A 20010-nucleotide genomic window follows, 5' to 3' on the forward strand; every position below is an offset into this window, starting at 1 on the left:
CGGGCCCTGCGCGTCATCTGGTTGCGGCACGGTTGCTGTTTTCACGCAGGGCATCGTCCATCGGTGGGAGGCTGACTAGAATGTGTATGCAAAAACTGGCCGTTGCACGTTGAATCCAACATCACTTGCCCGACTCGTAAAAGTACCACACACACACACGCACACATACACATGGACCAATACGTGCTTCTTCAATCGCAGAAACAAGCACCAGCGCCGGCTGAAGGGCAACCCAAAGCTGAGGCCATCCCTCCCGCGTGTCCTTCAAGAAGCCAGGTAGACAGGACCCGCCTCTGACTGTTCCTCCAACCAGAGCCAGAGAGGATTTCGTCGTGCCCCAGGCTGCCGCGAACCTCTGTGCTCGTCGATCCCGGCCGGGCGCGCTGATAAAGAGCCCCCATCCTAGCAAATAGCTGCGCCCGTGCCTCCCGAAATCGCGCATCGACGCAGCGGCCATGCTGTGAATGCATCGTCGATGCGAAAGACTGCCGTGCGGGGCGCTTCCCCGTTGACTGACTCCGATGTCCTGCAAGTTGGCAAGGCAATCTCCCAGCCCTGGCTGGAATCATGTCTGGTCCTCCGAGTGGGTGGCAGACGCCATCTGGCCATGAGAGATGGGGGCGAGGGCCTTCTTGATCGGCCGGGAGCCCCCCCCCCCCCTCTCCTTCCCTTTGCCCAGGCATATTCCGCGACGAGCCCTGCCCCCCCCCCCCGCCGCAGCCATGCTGCCAAGCGAAAAGCTGTCGCAACAACCCGGCCGCTCTCGACGGCACAGCCAACCCTGGGCCAGCCGTCGGACCGGCTGCGCAGCCTCATCCGCCTCAAGAAGCCACCATCCGTTTTCTGCTTCTCAGATCAGCCATCTCCTTGAGCAGGCAGGCCGCCGCCACGACACGGAAGCTGTGCAGCTGATCTTGCTTCGAGTTCCTCTCCTCGGTCGCACACCCAACCACCACGCACGTCATGCACAGCTGGACCGCCTCCTCCTTCCCAGTGTCGGGTTCATCCCCGCTGTTCTGATTACGGATGAGCTTGGAAACCCACGTCATGAGCCGGTCTGCTTCATCCTTGAGCTTCTTGGACGTGTCGCGCTGCTGCCGGGTCTGCCGCCCCCTTAGGTTCAGCACCGAGCCGCAAAACACGTCGGCCTCGCTGAGCGACTTTCGCGGGTTGTCGGAAAAGTGCCACATGTTGTCGTACATTGATTCCTCGTAGCTGCAGCCCCTGTCAGGAACAAAGTTGTCACGTGGCTAAGCCGATATAACATTTTCTTTGGGGGAAGGAAAAAAAAAAAACAGGGGGGGGGGGGGCGTCAACACTCACATATTCCGGATTCTCCAAGCATCCTGTACATAATGGATGTAGTTCACCTCGATTCCGTATAGACTGAGCTCCCCTTCGATTCTCCCCAGCAGTTGCTCCCAGACGCTGGGCCCAGCTCTGGATATGGTTCGGTGAATGTCCTCGCTCCAGATTCTCTTTTCGTCAATGTCGCGGTAGAGACGGCCCAGGATTTTCTCGGATCGGTGGTATCGGGGCTTTGCGACACCCATCCCGTCTTCATTGTCGCTTGCCTCCTCCTCTACAATATGCTCGATCTGGCCTAGTTCGTAGACCTTGAGCGGGGGCGCGGGCGCAAGGCTTCAGGCGGAGTTTTAGTTAGCAAACATAAGCCCCAGGGGGGAAGGGGCGCGCGCGAAGAGAAAAAGAAAAGGACAAGGAGAAGAAGAGAGGTGGCTAACAAGTCTGGACGCGAACGCGGCGCCTTGGGCATGTCGGTGGCGTTGACGGGAATGCCAGTCTTGGAATAGTCGACCGCCGTCGAGTGCATCTCGGCAAGCTTGACGCAAGTTGCGTCATACGTCCCATCCGGCTGCACGTCAGCAATGATCTGGTGCCGGTTCGCAATCAGGCCCAAGATGTCGGATTTCATAAAGTTGATGAAAAAGTCTGCAATGTCTACACGCGAGACATCTCTGTCAAGCGGCACGGGAACAACACGCGGGTAGTCGGCAGGGGAGAATCGTTTCTTGGGCAGGGCCGCATCGTCCCAGATGATGTTGTACAGGTCCCCGTCGAGATCGCCGCCGCTCAGCTGGCTGGGGAGGTCGCGAGAACCCTTTTGGCTGAAGACGATGCAGTTCCGCAGAGCCCTGAGGGGGTGTGCCTCGGGGGGCGTCACCATCTTGACGGGCTGGATGTCGCCCGGGTGCAGGGCTGGGGACCGGGTGACGAGGACGCGCCCGTCGGCGACGGCGTGCTTTTGGTTGGCGTGGATGCTCTTGTCGTAGGTGATGTAGACCTCGCCCTCTTGCAGAAGGCCCGTCTCGTCCATGATGCCGAACAGGGTCACCCCTCTCTCGACGGGGATGCGGGCCTTGTACTTGAGCAGCCGCAGCTCGCGCAGCACGGTGTGCTCGACGACGGACTGGAGGAAGCTGTCGCGGCGATAGTCAATGTTCATGCTGTCGAGCTGCTTGATTAGGGAGGGGAGGCTCAACGGCCTGCCAATGTCCTGCGCGCGCAGAAACTTGCTCGTGTTGGTGGCGGTGGCGGTGACGCCTCGGAGAATGTTGAGCGCCTTCTCCTGCAGGCTCATGAACCACCTGGGGCGGGTGCCCATGTCCTCGAGGATCTTTATGATCTGGCGGTTCAGATACAGCCGCAGCGGCTTCGTGGCGGCGTCGCAGATGCCCAGCTCCTGCACGTCCCGGCTGGGAAACTTCATCATGGACTCCTTGCGCACGCAGATGAGCTTGCCCTGCAGCCTGGGGTCGAGCGCCAGCATGCCCTTGGCCCCGCCCCAGCGGATCTGGAAACAGGTGGGCGACATGGGCAGCGCCTTCCAGAGCTCGTGCATGGCTTCCGGGGATATCGTGCCCACGCCGTCGCTGAAGACGCGCCCGCCGTCGGCCGACTTGACTTCGGGGATGTAGCGCACCTTGATCCCGGCCTTGAACAGGTCCACCGCGTAGGGGGTTTCCGAAAAGGCCTGGCCGATGCGCGCGGCGCACTTTGCGGGGACGCGGATGTCCCTAAAGTCGCCCAGGGCGGCGAGGATGGTGTCGCGGTCCTGCCGCTGCAGGTTGCTGTCGACGAACGGGGCGAGGAACCAGGTCGAGTGGGAGCGGAGGGAGGAATGCGAGAAGCCCAGAAACGAAAACTGCCGGCCGGCGACGCGGATGCCGTCCATGACGACCCTGCGGTATCGCTCGTACACGTTGTCGTTGACCACCCTCGGGCTGTAGGCCAGGTCCTGGCCGTTCTCGTCGCAGAAGGAGACGCGCAGGAAGTAGTCGGTGTGGTGCTTGAACATTCTGAGGACTCTGTTCTTGCTCTCGGCGTCGGGACCCTGCAGCAGGATTCTCGTGGGCGTCACCAGCGCCTTGAATACCCAGGCTTGATGCTGCGGCAGGCTCGGGCCGTAGAGCCCCGTCCTGGTGGGATCTTGGCTGCGCATTTCCAACGTCCCTTCCTGCCATTGCGGCAGCAAGCTCGAGGGGTCGGCCAGAGTGAGATCCGCGCCTGGAACGGGATAGGGGATGCTCTGGAACAGCCGCTTCATCACGTCGGCCGACAAGGGCAACTCGGTCCCTTGCTGGGTGCTCTTTCTGACTAGACGCTGGACCTCGTCAAGCACGAGCAGCCCGCCGCGGGGGTGCAGGTAGTTGTTCCATACGAGTGCCTGGGTCTGGAACAGTATGGGGAACGGAACCGGGGCTTCTCGCAAGGTGGCAGCTCCGACGATCCTCCCTTCAAAGACCTTCATGGCCGCCACACTGTCCTCGTCGGCAGACAGCGGCGGGTATAGCGCCGGCATCGCCTGCTGACTCAACGACAGGATGTCCTGGTTCTTCAGGCTCCGGATGACGCCGTGGTAGTCCATGGCAGGCACAAGTTGGTACACCAGGCAATGAAGAGGCTCCCTGTCTACCCACAGGGGGCATGCCGTGAGGCGCTCCCATTTGCCGGCATCGCCAGGCCGGCGGACGGGGAGCTTGGAGTAGAACCTGGGTGATTCCTCGAGCACCAGGGTTATGGTCCCGGCCCGGTCGTCTGCGATGACTTCTTGCACCATATCGTACGGTATATCCAAGCGCACGGCCTCGAGCAGCGTCACCGTCAGGCACTGCCTGCCGAACTTTGCGTTGTACAGTTGGTCGGAAGAGGCCTGCTGTATGAATTTGAGCCCCATATGGGGCGGCTCAAGGATGATTCTGCCGCACGAGACGTTCTTGAGGGTGCAGGCGATGGCGGGGGCTCGACGGCCCTGCTGGTCGGGGGCTTTCAACCGCTCATCACGTTCGTGGCGGAGACTTTGGAGGACCAGATCCTTGGGCTCGCTGTGGCTCTTGAACGCGTAGACGGCGTTGGAGAGAATGTGCAGGCGGGCAATGTATCCAGAGCCGACCTCGCCGCGGCTTTTCCTGGGTGCTGAGGTTGAGATGGACGGGGCTTTGAGGGCCCCTATCTGGCCGTGCTTTTTGAGAAACTTGACTCCATCGGCTGCCTGGAGGAAGGAGATCCAGGCGTGGGGCTTGCGCCTGGGTTTGTCGACGGTCCAATCGACGATGCCGAGGGCGTTCATGAAGGGAATGAGCTCCCTCTTGAAGTTGTCGTCGGTCAGAGTGGAGGGAATATTTTTCAAGATGACCTCCATGACTGCCTCGCCTTGAAACACCGAGTCATGGAAACGAAGATGTGCTGTTTCTTTTCTTCTTCTTCTTCTTCTTCTTCTTCTGGCGAGCCCGTCGGGGCTCTGGCTGGGAGGTTTCTTTTGATGGAAAAGATTTTAGCAGCGATGGGATTGCCGAGAGGGTCTGGTCTGGCAGCTGGGTCTGGCAGCTGGGTCTGGCATCTGGCAGCTGGCAGTGGCCCGTCTGGGTCGAGACATACGGACCTGGGATTTGTCCGCGCAGTGAAGCAGTGGAGCCGGCCAAGCTATCCTATCCGATCCGTCTGCAGGCTGGGGCTTGTGCGCCATGGCGACGCGGCGCAGATGCGATGCCTCGGGTACTTTTGCGGCTGCACAACGCCGAGCGAGTTTGACCTTGCTTTTGCGTGTTTGTGCGCAGCCCCGTGCTGCTTGCCGATGCAGGCGTGGAGTTTGTGCGCCAGCCTAGCCTAGCATTGCTAGAGGCAGCAAACAAGCGAGCAACCCCTCCCGACCCCCCGCTCCACGAATCATGCATGCGTGTGGTCCCTTGACCCCGCGTTGGCCCGCGCTTGGGCAACTTTGGGCAGCCACCAATCATCATGGGCTTGTCATTGTGACAGATGCCGACATAAGCCGCTTTGGCACGCGCGGGCTGGTTCAGTGGGTTCTGGGTTCTTGTATAATTCTTACTAATTTAGCCGGAATGTCGCACCGGCGAACCGCCACTTTTCATTGGGCGTCGAATCTGTACATTCCCCCGGGTCCCCCAACGCCCATGCCTCAAATCGACCCGGACGACAAGGGGAAAAAAAAAAAAAAGAAAGGTCAATTGAAGCCGCCTCTTTTGGCAGATCGAGGCCCCAAAACAAATTGACTCGAAAGGAATCACGCAGCCTCTGGGACCCAGGCCAGTTTGCAAAACATCACGCCCCCAAGGGAAAGCGCCTCTCGTGCCAGGGCCTGCTTTCCCGGACTTCCACCCGGCAGTCCGCATCCCACGGGCCGCACTCCGCCTCGCAGGAAGCCTCGCCGTCCGGCACCTTGCCGCTGTCCAGGTACTCCCGCACAAGCCGCCTGGTGCACTCGCTGTACGCCGACAGCATGGCGCAGTGGCCGATGGCCTCCTGCACAACCACGCGCGCCCCGGGATGCGCGCCAGCCATGGCCCTGGCCGCGGACAGCGGCGTCACGGGATCCAGCCGGTTGGTCAGGAACAGCAGCGGCGCCGCGGGCTTGCCCCTTTCCTCCCGCTCGCCCCCGGCCCCGCCCCCGGCCCCGCCGCCGCTGCCGCTGCCGCTGCCGCTGCTCGCTTCGGGCGTGGTGAAGGGCCCCCGAAAGGCCCAGCTCGGCTTGAACCGCCACCGCGCGCAGGGGAACCGGATGCTCGTCCACATGTAGCCAAACACGGACGACTGCCGCAGCTGCCTGTCGAGGTAGGCCTGCCACCACGCGGCGCCGGTGCCGGTGACGTCCCCGCCGTCGCAGCACACGATGCCGTGGTGGGCGTCTGCGCCTTGGTCGGGCGCCAGGGTGGCGTTGGCGACGGGACAGGCCGTCTGGAGCGGCTCCCCGAGGCCGGCTTCCACCTTGGCCAAGACGGCCGACAGGTTGGCGCCGCGCATGGCCGCGTCGAGGTCCTGCGCGAGGGCCTTGTACGTGGACAGGGGCCGGTAGGCCGCCCGCGCGACGAGCAGGCGGACGTCGACGCCGGTCAGGACGACGTAGTTGCCCGACGGGGCGAGGCCGGACACGGGCGCCTCGTCGAGCCCGCCGACCCAGCTCCAGAAGCGCGTGCTTATGTCGGAGGCGGACCGGTCGTCGGGCCGGGCGAGGGCGCAGCTCTGGGGCCCGGCGCCGAAGCAGCCCTCGAAGAGCTTGCCGACGACTTTGTCCGCGTCGACCGTGTTGGTCAGCCAGCCTGGACCCGTTGAATAGTCGACAGCGTTGCACACTCCGTCGAGGACCATGCGCCCAATCCTCTCGGGAAACATGGACGCAAAGTAGTTTCCCAGAACCGTGCCATACGAGAAACCAATGCTGACAAGTGTTCATGTTAGTTCCAGGGGGGGGGCCATTTGGGAGGGGGGAGGGTGGAAGAGAAGACTCACTACTGCAACCTCGCGACGTCATCCTCGCTCCTCTTCAGCTCCGTCCTCCCCCCCCCCCCGGCTCCCGACGCCTCAGCTCGTCCATCCTGTCCACCATCTCCACCATGTCCCGCGCGACGCTCGGCGTGTTCAGGTAGCTGAAGATGGCCCGCCCGTCGTCCCGATCCGCCCCCTCGCACCTCTTGGCGAAGCCGTCCACGAGCGCCAGGCCGTGCGCCACGGCGTACCTGCCGCGCTCCCGCTCGCCCTGCGCCCCCCTCAGCTCCAGCTTCAGCGCGGCCCTGGCGAGCGTGCCGCCCGGGAAGCAGTCCGCCAGCGGCCGGCTGTTCGCCACGCCGCGCGGGTCAAACGACACCAGCTCGTAGTGCCTCCTGCCGGGGATGTCGACGTAGTCCTGCAGGAAGCGGCCCCTGGCGCGCAGCAGCTCGACGCCCGAGTCGCCCGGCCCGCCGGGGTTGGCCAGCACGGGGCCCGCGAACGCGGCGTCGGTGTCGGGCACCCTGGCGGGCAGCGAGATGACGGCGATGGCGGCGGCGCGCCCGTCCGACGCGTTCCTCCAGTCGAGCGGGACGGAGAGGCGGGCGCACCGGAACGACGCGTAGCAGGCGTGGTACTCGAGGCGCGGGCTGGGCGTGATGGAATCCCACTCGAAGCCCGCGCTGGCGTTGGCGGCGGCGGCGGCGGCGGCGGCGGCGGCCGGCAGCAGCAGCCGCAGCAGCAGCTCGGGACACAGGAGAAGCGGGCTGCGTAACCGCATGGCTTTTGTCAGAAAGGTCGCCGTACGCATGCGGAGCCTCCGGGCGCGCGCTCGTCCTTTTATTTTTTATTTTCCTCCTTTTTATGTTTTTTTCTAGTAGAGTTTGTCGGCGCTCTGGGCAAATGTCCACCGCGAGGCGTTTTTGCGCTCGGCACCGACGTCGGATGGCCACAGTCATCAGACTAACTTGATCAACCTTGAAACTTTGTTTCCGCCGGCGGAACAAGGCCCCGAGGGGGAAAGGGGCAAAAGGGGTCCAGTCCAAGTTGCTTGCTCGTATGCGGTGAGACAATGCAAGACAATAATGTGTTGCCCCGCAGGGCATTGCATGAGGACCTGGACCTGGTACGTTACATTTGCCTCGTCCACTGGCCTCGTCCACTGGCCTTGTCCATTTCCCTTTGGAGCAAGACAAGGTCCTGGTTTGGGGAGCCAGAGATTCGAGAATGATTGCACCCATCCCGGGCGGTTATTCCATCCGTCCCCATCCCACGTCTATCGATGCTCCTGTGATGCTCCTGTGATGCTCCTGTACAAGACCTTCGAGGGTAAACAAACACGCCCAGACGCCAGAGCTTACATTCTATCTGCTTGTAATACAACCTTGTCAACCAGTACCGCTTCTTGGCGCACTGTCCGCCGCTGCCGACGCCTGAGCTGGTGATGCCCGCGCTCATGTCCTGTCCTCCACGCCAGCTGCGGCCGCCTCGGCCTCATCGTCGTTGACTTGCACCACCGCCCACTTCTTCCCCGGCCCCTGCATGCCTGCCCACAGGTCCGTAGGCAGGTACTCGCCAACGTCTTGGCGGAACGTCTCTCTCGAGGCTCGGTCGGCGCCGAGAAGCTTGTCGACCGACTCCTGGGCCTTGCGCCAAATGCCTTGCACTCGCTCATCGACGGCACGCCGTCGTTCCACCTCGAGAACCAGGCCGTGGTACGCGCTTGCATATCGCTCGTAGAACTCGCGCATCTCCTTCATCTCCCTCAGCTTGCCAAAGACACCCTCCTTCTCCAGGTCCCAGCGCTGGGCAAAGTCTTCTTCGGCGGCAATGTAATCGCCGAGCCGGTGCCCGATTTGCCCCAGCAGCGAAAAGGACTCGAGGATGCCCGCGTACGCCGCCTTGGTTTGCTCCACGTGCTCTTGCAGTGCGACGTGTTCCTGCTCCATGGCCGTCAGGCGCTCCTGTATCTCTTGTACGACGTCGTCGACCTCCTCGGCGTCCTGGACGACGACCTTGAGCATCTCTGCGCGGTCCTGGGCCGTCTTGGGCTCCAGGTCGGACATGTGCGACTCCTGCTCGGCAATGACGCCGGATATTGATACGCCGTCGCTTTCCTGCGACTGCTTCACCTCGGCCACTTTGCGACGCGCGAGGGCCGCCGCACCTTCAGTCGTGCGAATGGCGGTGACGCACATGTCGAAATGTTTGGTCAGCGATGCGAGCAGAGATGCCATGGTGGTCGAGTGATGATCCATGCTGAGGAGCAGCGAGATGGCGGCCGAGTCTTTACCGTCGTCTTGCCCGCTGGGCGTGCGCGCCGACAGGGTCGCAACTTTCCTCAGGTCTCGAATATCCGTCTTGAATCGAAGCAAGTCGCCATCAAACGACTGCTGTATTCTCTAGAGAAAAAGAAGAGATAACACGAAAGATGAAAAATGAAAAAAAATGAAAACCCCTGGTGAGCAATCCGCCTGCACGGCCCAGTTTATGGATTTGGCAAAAAGAATTGGTTCATGGTGTGGCTTACCTACCTGCAAGTCTTGTATGCTGTGCTTCATCGCTTCGCGCATGCCATCCACGCTGGTCTCGTCAACAAAGTCGAGCAGGTTCGGGCTATCCCTGTCGGCCGGCTGTAGAACGGTTTGCACTGGGGTGGTTCGGAGCAGGTCCATGGTACGAGTCAGCTCGGTGTCGACGTCGTCCATTGCCTCGACGAGCTTCTTGAAATCCCGCTTGGCCCATTCGTAAGTGGCTTGGAGACTTGTCCAGAGGCGCACTAGGATGGCGGTCTCGTCGAGGATGGAGTTGCGGACAAAGGCGGTTTGGGCGGCCAGCAGCAGGGTTTCTTGGTGGGATTGGCGGGCCGACGTCGCAAGCTCGTTGGCGCGCAGCACCAGGTTCACGGAAGACAGGGACCGTTTGGCGACGAGCAAATGGTTGACCAGAGTATCGTTGGAGATGACGGGGGATTGGTCCTGATGGTCGTGCGAGCGCTTGAGCGAGGCCGAGGACGAAGCAGCGCTGCGGCGAGACGAGGCGGCTGGAGAGGCGGCCATGGCGCCGTGCCGTGGGTGGATGACGACGGCGAGGTCACTGGCGGTTGATGGGTAGCAGACAAATGATGCGAGGCAGCGGGGGGGAACATTCGAACCAAGATTGATGCAGTGGAAAGAAGGAATGGCACTACATGATGGCCTTGTTTCGACGATGCAGGCGATGATTCCGAATGGTTGGAAGCGGGCGAGGCCGGCGGAACGCTATGCGGCCGGCGGAGTCATTCGACGGGCAGGATGGATGAATGAATAGATGAATGAATGGATGGGATGGGATGGGATGGATGGGAGGGGATGGGATGGATGGGAGGGGATGAGACGGGATGGATGGATGGGGTGGATGCGAGTAGAAGCTCAAACAAATGAACGATGCAGTCAGTGGAAGCAGTTTTGACAAAAGGCACGGCCACATGCAGGCACCTGGGCTGCTGGACGGGGGTCCGGGGCAGGCTGGTTTTTACGGCGTCAGTGGAGGCTCAGTGGAGGCGTCAGTGGAGATTGATGCCTGCTGAGCCGGCCGGGGTCATGCCGCGGTAAGCTCAAGTGCTGCTGTCTGTCAACTTTGCTGTCAACTTTCAAGTCTGCACGGTCAAACTCTGGCCTAAAGTAATCCCTATGTACTACTCCGTAGTCTAGCGCCTCGAGCCTGGCGTGATGCGCCCCAGCCTGGTTGGCTGATGTCAATCTGGTCGGCCTCAGGGCTCCCATCTTCGCACCAGACTGCATGTGGACACCGCCGTCCAACTCATCAACCACCAAACCATGTACTGTACGGAGTATGTACCAACCTGCAAGAGCAGAGCCCCCATCGTCACATGCCTACAGTACATGCCTGCACATTCTTCACGCCTGCTCATTCTTCCAATCGAGCCCTGGATTCCTTCTCGACTCAACCTGCATCCAAAGACAGGTCTTGCCCAGCATGAGGCCTGCCGGGAAGCGCTTGCCCTCCACGATGGCTCGACCAAGCGAGCAAACATCGTCCTGGTTCTCTGAACTGCTGGTGGCCTTTCCCCCCCCCCTCCTCCCGACGCAACAACATTCGTCACCCGTCGGTTTTCCAGTCAGAATTCGTATCAGCATGCCTCATCATTAATCTTGCCCTCTTTCCTTCTTTCCCTTCTGTACAGGTAGTTCTATTGCACCTTGTCGAAAGCCGGCAACTTGTCATTGGTCTTGTCGCCGTCGTCGTCGTCGCCCCTCTGACGCAACGATGCCGCTCTCCGAGCTCAAGCCATTGCTCAAGTCCATACGCCGCAGAGTAACGACGACCCAAGATGAAGATGAAATGGAAATGTCCGGGACTGTGGAAGCAGACGCCGCGTCGGGGAGTGGCCAATCTGCGGTCCCGCGCCTAGCTCTACCAGAACGACCGCCCGCGTTTGATGAGATGGCAGCTTCAGCAAACATAAGACCCGCGGCGATCCTTTTCAAAAGGCTAAACATCCCCAAACGCCTTTCGGGGCCGCCACGTGGCCCTCGGCCCATGCCCCAGGCTTGGGCGGTCGCCAGCGATGGGGGGAAGCGGCCTCGCCTTGGTCGGATATCACGAGGCCGTTTCGTTCCGCACCGGCATACTAGGCTGGAATCCATCGATGAGTCTCTGGACGAAACAGCCGAGTTGTCGACGGTGGAGGCTCAGGCTCAGCTAGCTTTCCAAGCGCAGTGTCCTTTCTGCCACGAAATCTTGCCACGACAGATGGATCTGGACCACCACATTGTCGCCAACCATTCAGGGCCACGGCCTGATGTTCCCAGAGTCATAAGCACCGACCTGGGTTTCGACGAGGGCGACGACGAGTTGATGAGACTGACTCGAGGGAAGTCGCCCGCAGAGTTTTTTACCCCGCCGACCCTCGGCAATCCCTCACAGAACGCCAATGTCAGCGAGGGATGGAGAAGTGCCGCGTTGCCGGGTTTTCAGGGGACATCAAACATCTCCGATCCACGCGATCCACGCGAGCCACGGGAACGACCGCCACCGCGGGCGGGCTTTTTCGAGGGGAGGTTGAGCGAGCATCATGCGCCTCGCCTTGGTAGGCCAGTCTTGACTTCCGAATTGGCCTTGCCCGTGGTTCCGTCCGTAACGCTTTCGAACGCAAGGAGCGAGGCAGGCCCAAGTAAGCCCGCGCAAGACGAGAACCGGGACGAGTCGTGCTCATCGTACACTTTTGACCCTGCGAGTGTTCTGGACATGGAGGCCAGTCAATCTCATGCCCGGCAAGAGTCGATTGCGTCCATCATGTCCGACAAGAGCGCCTTGGAGGCGAGAATGGCCAGGCACCTGCTGGCACTGTCGTCGTCCCAGGGGTCCCATTTTGACACTGCCTCCCTGTATAGTTCCCTGTGCAGTTCCGACGCGGGTGGCTCCGGAGCGTCCAGCGCGGGCCAAGCCCCGGCAGGGCGTGTGCCGGAATGGAGTCGACCGTGGAAAAGACAGGGCAAACAAGGCCCAGGCGTGTGGTTGTGCGGCCAGTGCGAGCACCGGGACGATGTGGATGGTGCGTTGCGACGCATGGGCGTATCGCCACCTTTGACGAGAATGCAGGGCCAGGCTATGCTGCAGAGGAAGTGCGCTTGCTGCTGCAGGAGCGTGTTCTGCAAGCTGTTTGCAGGACGGGCAGCAGAGAAGCCGGCGTGGAGCAGGTCTCTTGAGCGCTGCAAGTATTTTCAGGGCTGAGCTGGTTCTCGGCCGTCGACTTGCTTGACGTGTTTTTTTTTTTTTTTTCCCCCAAAATTCAGCGTAGACTTGAACTGTAGTGGTTGTGTTTTCTGCACGTGTTTATGCGTCAAGTCTTGACTGCTCGTCTGGTCCTCGAGGCATTGAATCGTGTGGTTTACTCACGGCATCGACCCGGGGGGCCGCCGGAGTAGCAAAAGCAGGCGGGCGCCGAGCACTTGGTGCAAAGCCCAACGAGAAGAAAGAGACGGCTTGGCGGATACTGGCAGGATCAGTATCGGGCTGAGACTGGACGCGATGGCGTTGCATCAGCGCTACCGGTGTCGATGACGCTGTCTCTAGGGACCGTACTGTCTCGAGGTGTTTTGTGATGATGATGTCGAGGAAGATTAGGATTGATTCAAGGAGCTGATGGGCGGACGGGCTGCAGCACAGTGACCCGCTGTGGGGGGGCAGCGGACAGCGGACAGCTGGCAGGCTACAGCCAACAGCGGGCAGGCTACAGCGGACAGCGGACAGCTGGCAGGCTACAGCCAACAGCTGGCAGTTAGGGGAAACGGGAGGGGGGGGGAGGGGCCAACTGCGTTCGTCGTCGGCACGCTCATCACTCAATCGCAGCTTTTTGCAACCACATCTTTGCCTCGCTGGCAAACTTTGCTCCATCAACACCCCGTCTCGACCTGCTCGGCCCGCTACAGGAGCTGTCTGCTGCGACAGACGGCCCGCTGAGAGACACCGACAGAGCCGATCATCAATCGAGCGTCGCCGACCGCCGCACACGACCAGCCAGCAAGCCCAGCCCAGCCCTCCCCGTCATGACCATCTCGGCAGCGCACGAGGCAGACGCCCAGCGCACCCGCCAGGTCGAGTCGCTCCTGGCCACCCTGCTGGCCAGGTCTCCCATCTACAGCCTCATCCTGCCCGACATTGCCCTCGAGACGGTCGCCCGCGGCACGGTGACGCTGCGCCTCACCCTCGGCCAGGCTCACCTCAACAGCAAGGGCGGTCTGCACGGAGCCGTCAGCGCCACCATTGTCGACCTGGTCACCGGCCTGGCCATCTGCAGCCACGACCTGCGCGACGCGACGGGCGCCTCGGTCGACATGCACCTGAGCTTCTTGTCGACGGCGCGGGCGGGCGAGACGGTGGCGATTCGCAGCACGGCGGAGCGGGTCGGCGCCAACCTGGCCTTTGTGACGGTGCGCATCAGCAAGGGGGAGGGGGCGGCCGAGAAGGTGGTTACGCTGGCGCAGCACACCAAGTATGTGAGGGGGACGGCGGGCGCAGCCGAGCCGAGCTGAAGCTGAGCGGCGCGGCAAGGCACGGACGGAGCGGGAGCAGAACGAGGGACGTTGGGGGGGGGGTTTGCATATACAAAACGCAGAGAGACAACGTCGTGTTGTCGTCGCTCCCCTTGGGCAGCGTGCTGCCTGCGGGACGAGCGGATTGACCTTGCCGCCCTCGAAAAAGAAAGGTCGTAAGCGCCGGAGAAAGTCAAGTCCGTCGACCGGGTTTGCGGGGCCCCGACTTGTTTCCCCCCGCGCGCGCTTGTCTTGGAGAGTTTCCATTCAAAGCATTGATTTCGGATTCGTAGGCGGCGCAAGTTCCTCGCCCAAGTGACATTTTGCACGCACACAGCAAAATCCCTCTCGGGCCCCTTTCACCCACGGCCAGCTTGAGATTTTTTGACCGACCCTCGCCATGGAGCCGGCCGGGCCAGAAGCGGCGCAGCAGCCGCGCGTGTCGGCCGCCGAGGCCCGCCGCCTCGCCAGCGACATCCTGCAGGGCAACGGGGTGCCGGCGGCCGACGCGGCCACGATTGCCGCGTGCCTGGTGGCGGCGGACCTGCGCGGCGTCGACTCGCACGGCATCAGCCGGATCCCCTCGTACGTGGAGCGCATCCGGCGGGGCGTGCTGGACCCGGCGGCCGCGCCGGCCGTCACGCAGGTCACGCCGGCGGCGGCGCTGGTCGACGCCCGCAACGGCTTCAGCTTCCCGGCGACCCGGCTGGCCGTGCAGGCGGCCGTGGCGGCGGCCCGCGTCTACGGCATCGGCATGGCCTCGGTCACGCGCTCCAACCACCTCGGCATGGCGGCCTGGGTGGTGCAGCAGGCCCTCGACGCCGGCATGATGAGCCTCGTCTTCACCAACTCGAGCCCGGCGCTGGCCCCGCACGGCGGCCGCGCCGCGCTGCTGGGCACCTCCCCGCTCGCCTGCGGCGCCCCCGGCCGCGGCCGCATGGCCAACTTCATCCTCGACATGGCGCCCTCGGTGGCCGCCCGCGGCAAGATCCACCGCGCCCGCCGCCGCGGCGACCGCATCCCGCTGGGGTGGGCGCTCGACGCCGACGGCCGCCCGACCGACGACCCGGCCGCCGCGCTGGGCGGCGTCATGCTCCCCGTCGGCGGGCCCAAGGGCTCCGCCCTCGCCATCATGATGGACGTCTTCTCGGGCGTGCTGTCCGGCTCCGCCTTCGCGGGGCACGTCACCGGGCCGTACGACGCCTCCGCCCCCGCCGACGCCGGCCACTTCGTCGTGGCCATCAAGCCGGACCTGTTCATGAGCCTCGACGACTTCCGCGGCCGCATGGAGTACCTGTACGAGCGGGTCGTCGGCGCCGACAGGGCCCCCGGCGTCGACCGCATCTACTTCCCGGGCGAGTTGGAGCAGATTGCCGAGCGGGAGAGGATGCGCTCGGGCATTCCGCTGGCCCAGGCGGAGATTGACGCGCTGAACCAAGAGGCCGGGCGCGTTTCCGTGCGGCCGTTGGAGCTTTTGGACTGAGGGCTTTTGGACTGAGGCGTGCGTAGTTTCACCCTTGTGATTTGGTTTTTCTTTTTTTTTTTTTTTCGCGTGACCCTGTAGGGACTTTTTGAAATTTTTAGCAAAAAAAAAAAAAAAAACACCCAGAATAAATAAAAGAACGAAACAAGATTTGTAGGCAAAAGCTTTATAGCTACGTGGTATGCGACCCCAAGAGAGCGATTTAAAACGCCCCAACATAATGGATACGACATGTAATAATACGACATGTAATGATGGTCATACGACATGTAATAAAGTAGAAACCCGGGATCCCTCATAAGAGCCTTATCTCCATCCCCACCAGTTTCACAACTGTGCCACACGTGCCCTTGCTCCCTGTATGTACACACAAACAGAATAACCCCAAGCCCCCCGTGATGCGTGATGCCCCCCTCGCCTCAGCGACGGGTATTCGCGTCGATAAAGTCAAGGATGGAGCGGTACGTCTGGTGGGCGGAGTAGGCGTAGTTGAGGTTGTGGCCGGCGCCGGGGACAATGGTGGCTTTGAAGACGGAGGCACTCTTGAAGCTCTTCCGCGAGTAGTCGATCAGGTTGGGCGAGGAGCCGTGAATGGCCGCCGTGTTCATGCAGTTGCCGCCGCAAAAGGGGACGTCGCCGTCTGAGGGGCGTCAACATGGGGGTACTTGAAGCGAAGGAAAGAAAGAAAGAAAGAAAGAAAGAAAGAAAGAAAGAAAGAGAAAAAAAAAAGGAAATAAGTAAAAAAGGTGAAAAAGAGGGAGAGGAGAGGACGTACCTCCTGTGATGATCATGACGGGGCCGGCAAAATTGCTCGTCGCAGGGGTAGAGCCGACGGTCAGCAGCTCGCCCACGGCGGCGGGCTGGCCAGTCTTGGTGGCGGCGTCGAGAATCTCGGGGTCAAAGTCGCCGGGCCCGAAGAAGTTGATGTGGACGCCGATGCTGTCCTTGGGCGCAATGTACCCCTCGGCGTAGTGGCGGGCCAGCAGGTCAATGTTCTTTACGGGTGAGAAGTGCCCCCCCAGCGCAAAGTAGGGCATGAACTGGGGAACCTGGCTGAAGCCGGTGAGGACGATGGCGTCGGTCACGTCGGGACGCATGGCCGACAGGCTGTAGGTCATGGCGGAGCCAAACGAGTGGCCCAGGTGGACGGTCCTGTTGAAGCGGCGCGGCTCGTCCCAGAGGGACCCGTTGCGGGCCAGCCGGGTGAGGGCCTCGAGGGCGGCCACCTCGAGGAAGAGCTGGATCTCGTTGACGGGGCCGCCGTGGGACGAGCGGCCGATGCCGAGACGGTCCCACGAGAGCGTCGAGTAGCCCGCGGCGACGGCCTCGGCGACGTAGCTGTAGTTGTAGTCGTTGAAGGGGAAGTGCCAGTAGCTCCGGTCGAAGCCGACGCCGTGCGTGAGGATCTGCAGCGTGTGGCCGGGGCCGTCGTCGGGCTGGCAGTAGGTGGCGGCGAGTCGGTAGCTGCCCGATACGGTCTCGTACTGTTGGACGCGCGAGGTCAACGGTCAGGATGGGTTTATCTGTGATGGGAGATGAGCCTGCTGCGATGGGGGTGGGGGAGGCAGCGCTTGGCAGACGTACACCCTGGAGGAGGTCGGCAGTCTGGTTGTTGCCCGGCCGGCTGAGGCCGAGGAAGAGGTTGGTGACGTCAATTTCGGACGCGGGAGGCGGCAGGTTGAAGACGCCGTTGCGAGCGCTGATGGACACGGGGACCGTCATATCCTCGCAGGACATGGCCGAGGCCACGGCCGCCGAGGCCAGACACAGCGCCAACGCGAGCTTCATGGCTTGGTGCGACGGGAGCCCTTGGCTTGTAGGGACTGGTGTTTGGCGAGGAACGGAGCCGAGTCGACGCAAACGCGGGGATGGGAAGACAGTTTGCAGAGGGGTCAGAGCTGGCGCAAGCAACCGCCGGCACGAATATATACGCCAGGGGCGATGCTGGGCAAGACGCAGGACAGGGACCGTGTGTTGGGGGGGCCGTCTCGCGTGGTTTTTTAACATCATGTTGGGGTCATTTTCGACCACGCGCGACCCTCGGCCGGGTTCCTCAGTTTGCCAGCGCGGGTGAGGAAAGGAAGGGGCTTCGGCCGAGCGTCCAGTGAGACGGCGCAGTATGCCATGTCTACGACACCGACTCGACGTGTTGGCGCGACAGCAGGGCGGGGAGCGGGGGGGCAAGACAAGACGGTGGCGAGGAGGAGCGGTCGAGCGCGAGAGCACCAACCACCTTTGGGGGGGGGATTCTGTCGAGCGAGACGGTGTGGTTGGGCGGGCGACGGACAGCCACAAGCTGGCGAGCCTGGAAGCCCCGAGTATCGTCGGGTGGTAGTGACGGGAAGGGAGCCGGGCCGAGCCGCATTCAAGTTGAAGTAGGTGACGTTAAGGAGGTGAAGCAGAGGAAGCAGAGCAAGATGATCAAAGCGGATGAGACTTGCTGCTGGGCTTTGGTGGCGCCACTGCCATTGGCTGCCGCGGGGACCTCCGGTGGAGCTCAGAGCCAGGCCGTGTGTCACGTGACTGTCTCTCACGTGACACCCACACTGAGCGTATGTGTTGGGTGAGACGGGTGGCGGCGAGCGCACGAAAAGCTACAAGGACATAGGCAGCCATGCAGTGCCACCGCTCTACCGTGCAGAATTCCTCGCTGTCACCGCGGCCCTCTCGTTGGTCCCGGTCCGAGGCCCGCACTCGGCCGTCTCCCCGTTCGGCCCCTGCGCCGACACGGCTGGGCTTGCGTCAACACGTCACGTCGCAGCGCGGTCAAAGATGAAAACGTCACGGTTCTCAACCCATCCATTTTACTACCCATGCACTTGGTGCCATGTCCTCTTTTTTTTTTTTTTTTTTTTCTTTTTTTTCGTTTTTTTTTTGTTTTTTTCCCCCGCGGGTACCCAAAACACCTGCTCCGTAGCAAACCGCCCCTTCGCAAATCGCCTGGCATGGCATCGTAACACACAACAGAGCCCCCTTTCCCCCCGTCTTTCCCTACGGCAAAGACTTTGCTTGCTCCTGCGCTATCATGTCGGAAACCTTGTCCAGAAACGAGTTCATGTCGTCCTTTGTGACGGGATACTTCTCGTCGTTGCCAGATTCGGAAAGAGTAAGCACAATGTTCGAGGCCGTTTCGTCTTGCCCTTTATTTACGTAGTCCAGCAACTTGATGCCATACAGGAGAGCCATCCACTCAAGCCGAGCCAAAGGATACAATCGCCACTTGGACGATACGTCGCTCGCGTACGTGTCCCTGACTGCCTGGTCGGGAAAAGAAGCCATGGATAAACGTAAAAGGTTGTCGACCGGCATTCGCTTATACAGGGTGGAGACGGGCGCTGCTGTGGCGAGGCCAAAGGCTGCGGCGATGAGAATCATGGGCTTCATCTTTGGTTTGGGGAGACTGGACAAAGGAGTCTGTTGGAGGCCAAGGTAGGCGCGGACCGTAGCCGTGGTCACGGTCACGGTTGGATTGGGATGGCTATATATGCCCTTTGCTCCGGGGAGAGAGGGGGGGGGGGGGCTCCGGCGGGACATGAACCTTTCGCTCTGGGGGTCTCCGATGCGCGTTCTGTGAGAGGAATTGGAATTCGCGGCGGGGAGTTAGTTGCGCGCACGAATAGGAGGGCCTCGGGGGCGAATTAAGCTCGCCCTTGGATGGATAGCCTTTGGCGGCGGAGAGGTCATTTACGCGCACCAATACGACCCTCGGGTGTGTCAGAGCTCGCATTAGCTTGGCCGTTTTTGGCGGCGACGACGTCCATGCCACGACGGCGCGATTCCGAAGCGTAAAGCTGTACAAGCTGCGCTATGCGACATGTCGCGGTTCCCGCGCCTTTCGGTTGGCAACAAGTAAACTGCAGCGTCGCCTGATGCTCTCACGTCCAAACACCGCGCCTGATCCTACGATGCCCGTCACGCTCGAGTGGAAAGCCGTGTTTCGTGCCGTCCAGCCAAAGCACCGGTCCCCGGCCAGGCCAGCCGTGGGTGCCCGGCCAGCACCTCGCCGTCGCCGCTTCCGCTTCGGTCCCCTGTGCCGACATGGCTGGGCCTTGCCCGCCCAACACGTCGCCGGCGCAGCTCGCTTCGTGGCGAACGCCATTGTTCCCAAATAACCTTTGTTACTATGACTGGCTTTGCGCATGCCCCCCCCCCCCCCCCCCCGGTGAATCCATACAGACGCCGCTCCGAACCGAACCGCAAACGCCCCTTGTAGGAACCAATCGCAACAGCCCTCGAGTTTCCCCCGTTAAACCCCCCCCCCCCCCCCCCCCCCCCGCCTTCTCTCTCACCTCCAATCCATCTGCTGAGAGAGCGTCTCCAGAAATAAATCCAGTTGCTCCTTGGAGACCGGATACTCCTTGCTGTTGGCAGAGTTGGCCAGGTCAAGTATAATGTCCGAGGCCAGTTCGTCTTCTCCTCGATTTATTATGTCCTGCAACCTCGCGGCGTACTCGTGGACCATGACGGGAAGCCGGCGGGCTCCGGGCAAAAAGGCTCGCCAAAAGGTCCACACGTTGCTCTTGTACACCTCCCTGGCTGCCTTGTCAGGCAAAGAATTGGCGGATAATTCCAACAGAGGGTCACGCCGAAATAGAGTGGAAGCAGGCGCGGCGACAGCGAGGCTCGCAAGGGCTGCGGCGACAAGAATATCGGCCTTCATCTTGGCAGAGGCGGAAGACTGGACTAGATAGACAATGGTGATTGGAGCGGATATAGGCCTCGGGGGAGCATGGTTGAAGTGGGTTAGCC

At 61.8% G+C, this 20010-nt stretch overlaps 9 protein-coding genes across 9 annotated transcripts; 3 read left to right on the forward strand and 6 right to left on the reverse strand.

The window, feature by feature from the left end:
* Positions 1-821: 821 nt before the first annotated feature.
* Positions 822-4660, reverse strand: UV8b_03426 (uncharacterized protein; the record flags this gene model as incomplete). The annotated part of the gene is made up of 3 exons (XM_043140924.1): positions 822-1215; positions 1324-1641; positions 1743-4660. 3 exons carry the CDS (start codon positions 4658-4660, stop codon positions 822-824), a joined length of 3630 nt encoding a protein of 1209 aa, XP_042996858.1.
* Positions 4661-5580: 920 nt separating this feature from the next.
* Positions 5581-7522, reverse strand: UV8b_03427 (uncharacterized protein; the record flags this gene model as incomplete). The annotated part of the gene is made up of 3 exons (XM_043140925.1): positions 5581-6694; positions 6766-6788; positions 6860-7522. The coding sequence occupies 3 exons, from the start codon at positions 7520-7522 to the stop codon at positions 5581-5583; spliced, it is 1800 nt and encodes a 599-aa protein (XP_042996859.1).
* Positions 7523-8195: 673 nt separating this feature from the next.
* UV8b_03428 (uncharacterized protein) lies at positions 8196-9800 on the reverse strand (the record flags this gene model as incomplete). The annotated part of the gene is made up of 2 exons (XM_043140926.1): positions 8196-9143; positions 9276-9800. 2 exons carry the CDS (start codon positions 9798-9800, stop codon positions 8196-8198), a joined length of 1473 nt encoding a protein of 490 aa, XP_042996860.1.
* A 1210-nt stretch (positions 9801-11010) lies between these two features.
* UV8b_03429 (uncharacterized protein) lies at positions 11011-13778 on the forward strand (the record flags this gene model as incomplete). The annotated part of the gene is made up of 2 exons (XM_043140927.1): positions 11011-12298; positions 13096-13778. 2 exons carry the CDS (start codon positions 11011-11013, stop codon positions 13776-13778), a joined length of 1971 nt encoding a protein of 656 aa, XP_042996861.1.
* Positions 13779-14178: 400 nt separating this feature from the next.
* UV8b_03430 (uncharacterized protein) lies at positions 14179-15261 on the forward strand (the record flags this gene model as incomplete). The annotated part of the gene is made up of 1 exon (XM_043140928.1): positions 14179-15261. One exon carries the CDS (start codon positions 14179-14181, stop codon positions 15259-15261), a length of 1083 nt encoding a protein of 360 aa, XP_042996862.1.
* A 419-nt stretch (positions 15262-15680) lies between these two features.
* UV8b_03431 (uncharacterized protein) lies at positions 15681-17049 on the reverse strand (the record flags this gene model as incomplete). The annotated part of the gene is made up of 3 exons (XM_043140929.1): positions 15681-15901; positions 16037-16745; positions 16846-17049. 3 exons carry the CDS (start codon positions 17047-17049, stop codon positions 15681-15683), a joined length of 1134 nt encoding a protein of 377 aa, XP_042996863.1.
* Positions 17050-18252: 1203 nt separating this feature from the next.
* On the reverse strand, positions 18253-18645 carry UV8b_03432 (uncharacterized protein; the record flags this gene model as incomplete). Its single annotated transcript, XM_043140930.1, has 1 exon — positions 18253-18645. One exon carries the CDS (start codon positions 18643-18645, stop codon positions 18253-18255), a length of 393 nt encoding a protein of 130 aa, XP_042996864.1.
* A 148-nt stretch (positions 18646-18793) lies between these two features.
* Positions 18794-19373, forward strand: UV8b_03433 (uncharacterized protein; the record flags this gene model as incomplete). Its single annotated transcript, XM_043140931.1, has 2 exons — positions 18794-18831; positions 18980-19373. 2 exons carry the CDS (start codon positions 18794-18796, stop codon positions 19371-19373), a joined length of 432 nt encoding a protein of 143 aa, XP_042996865.1.
* Positions 19374-19546: 173 nt separating this feature from the next.
* On the reverse strand, positions 19547-19921 carry UV8b_03434 (uncharacterized protein; the record flags this gene model as incomplete). Its single annotated transcript, XM_043140932.1, has 1 exon — positions 19547-19921. One exon carries the CDS (start codon positions 19919-19921, stop codon positions 19547-19549), a length of 375 nt encoding a protein of 124 aa, XP_042996866.1.
* Between the last annotated feature and the right edge of the window lie 89 nt (positions 19922-20010).

This window comes from Ustilaginoidea virens, chromosome 3 (assembly GCF_000687475.1).
Source record: "Ustilaginoidea virens chromosome 3, complete sequence".
Lineage (NCBI taxonomy): Eukaryota > Fungi > Ascomycota > Sordariomycetes > Hypocreales > Clavicipitaceae > Ustilaginoidea > Ustilaginoidea virens.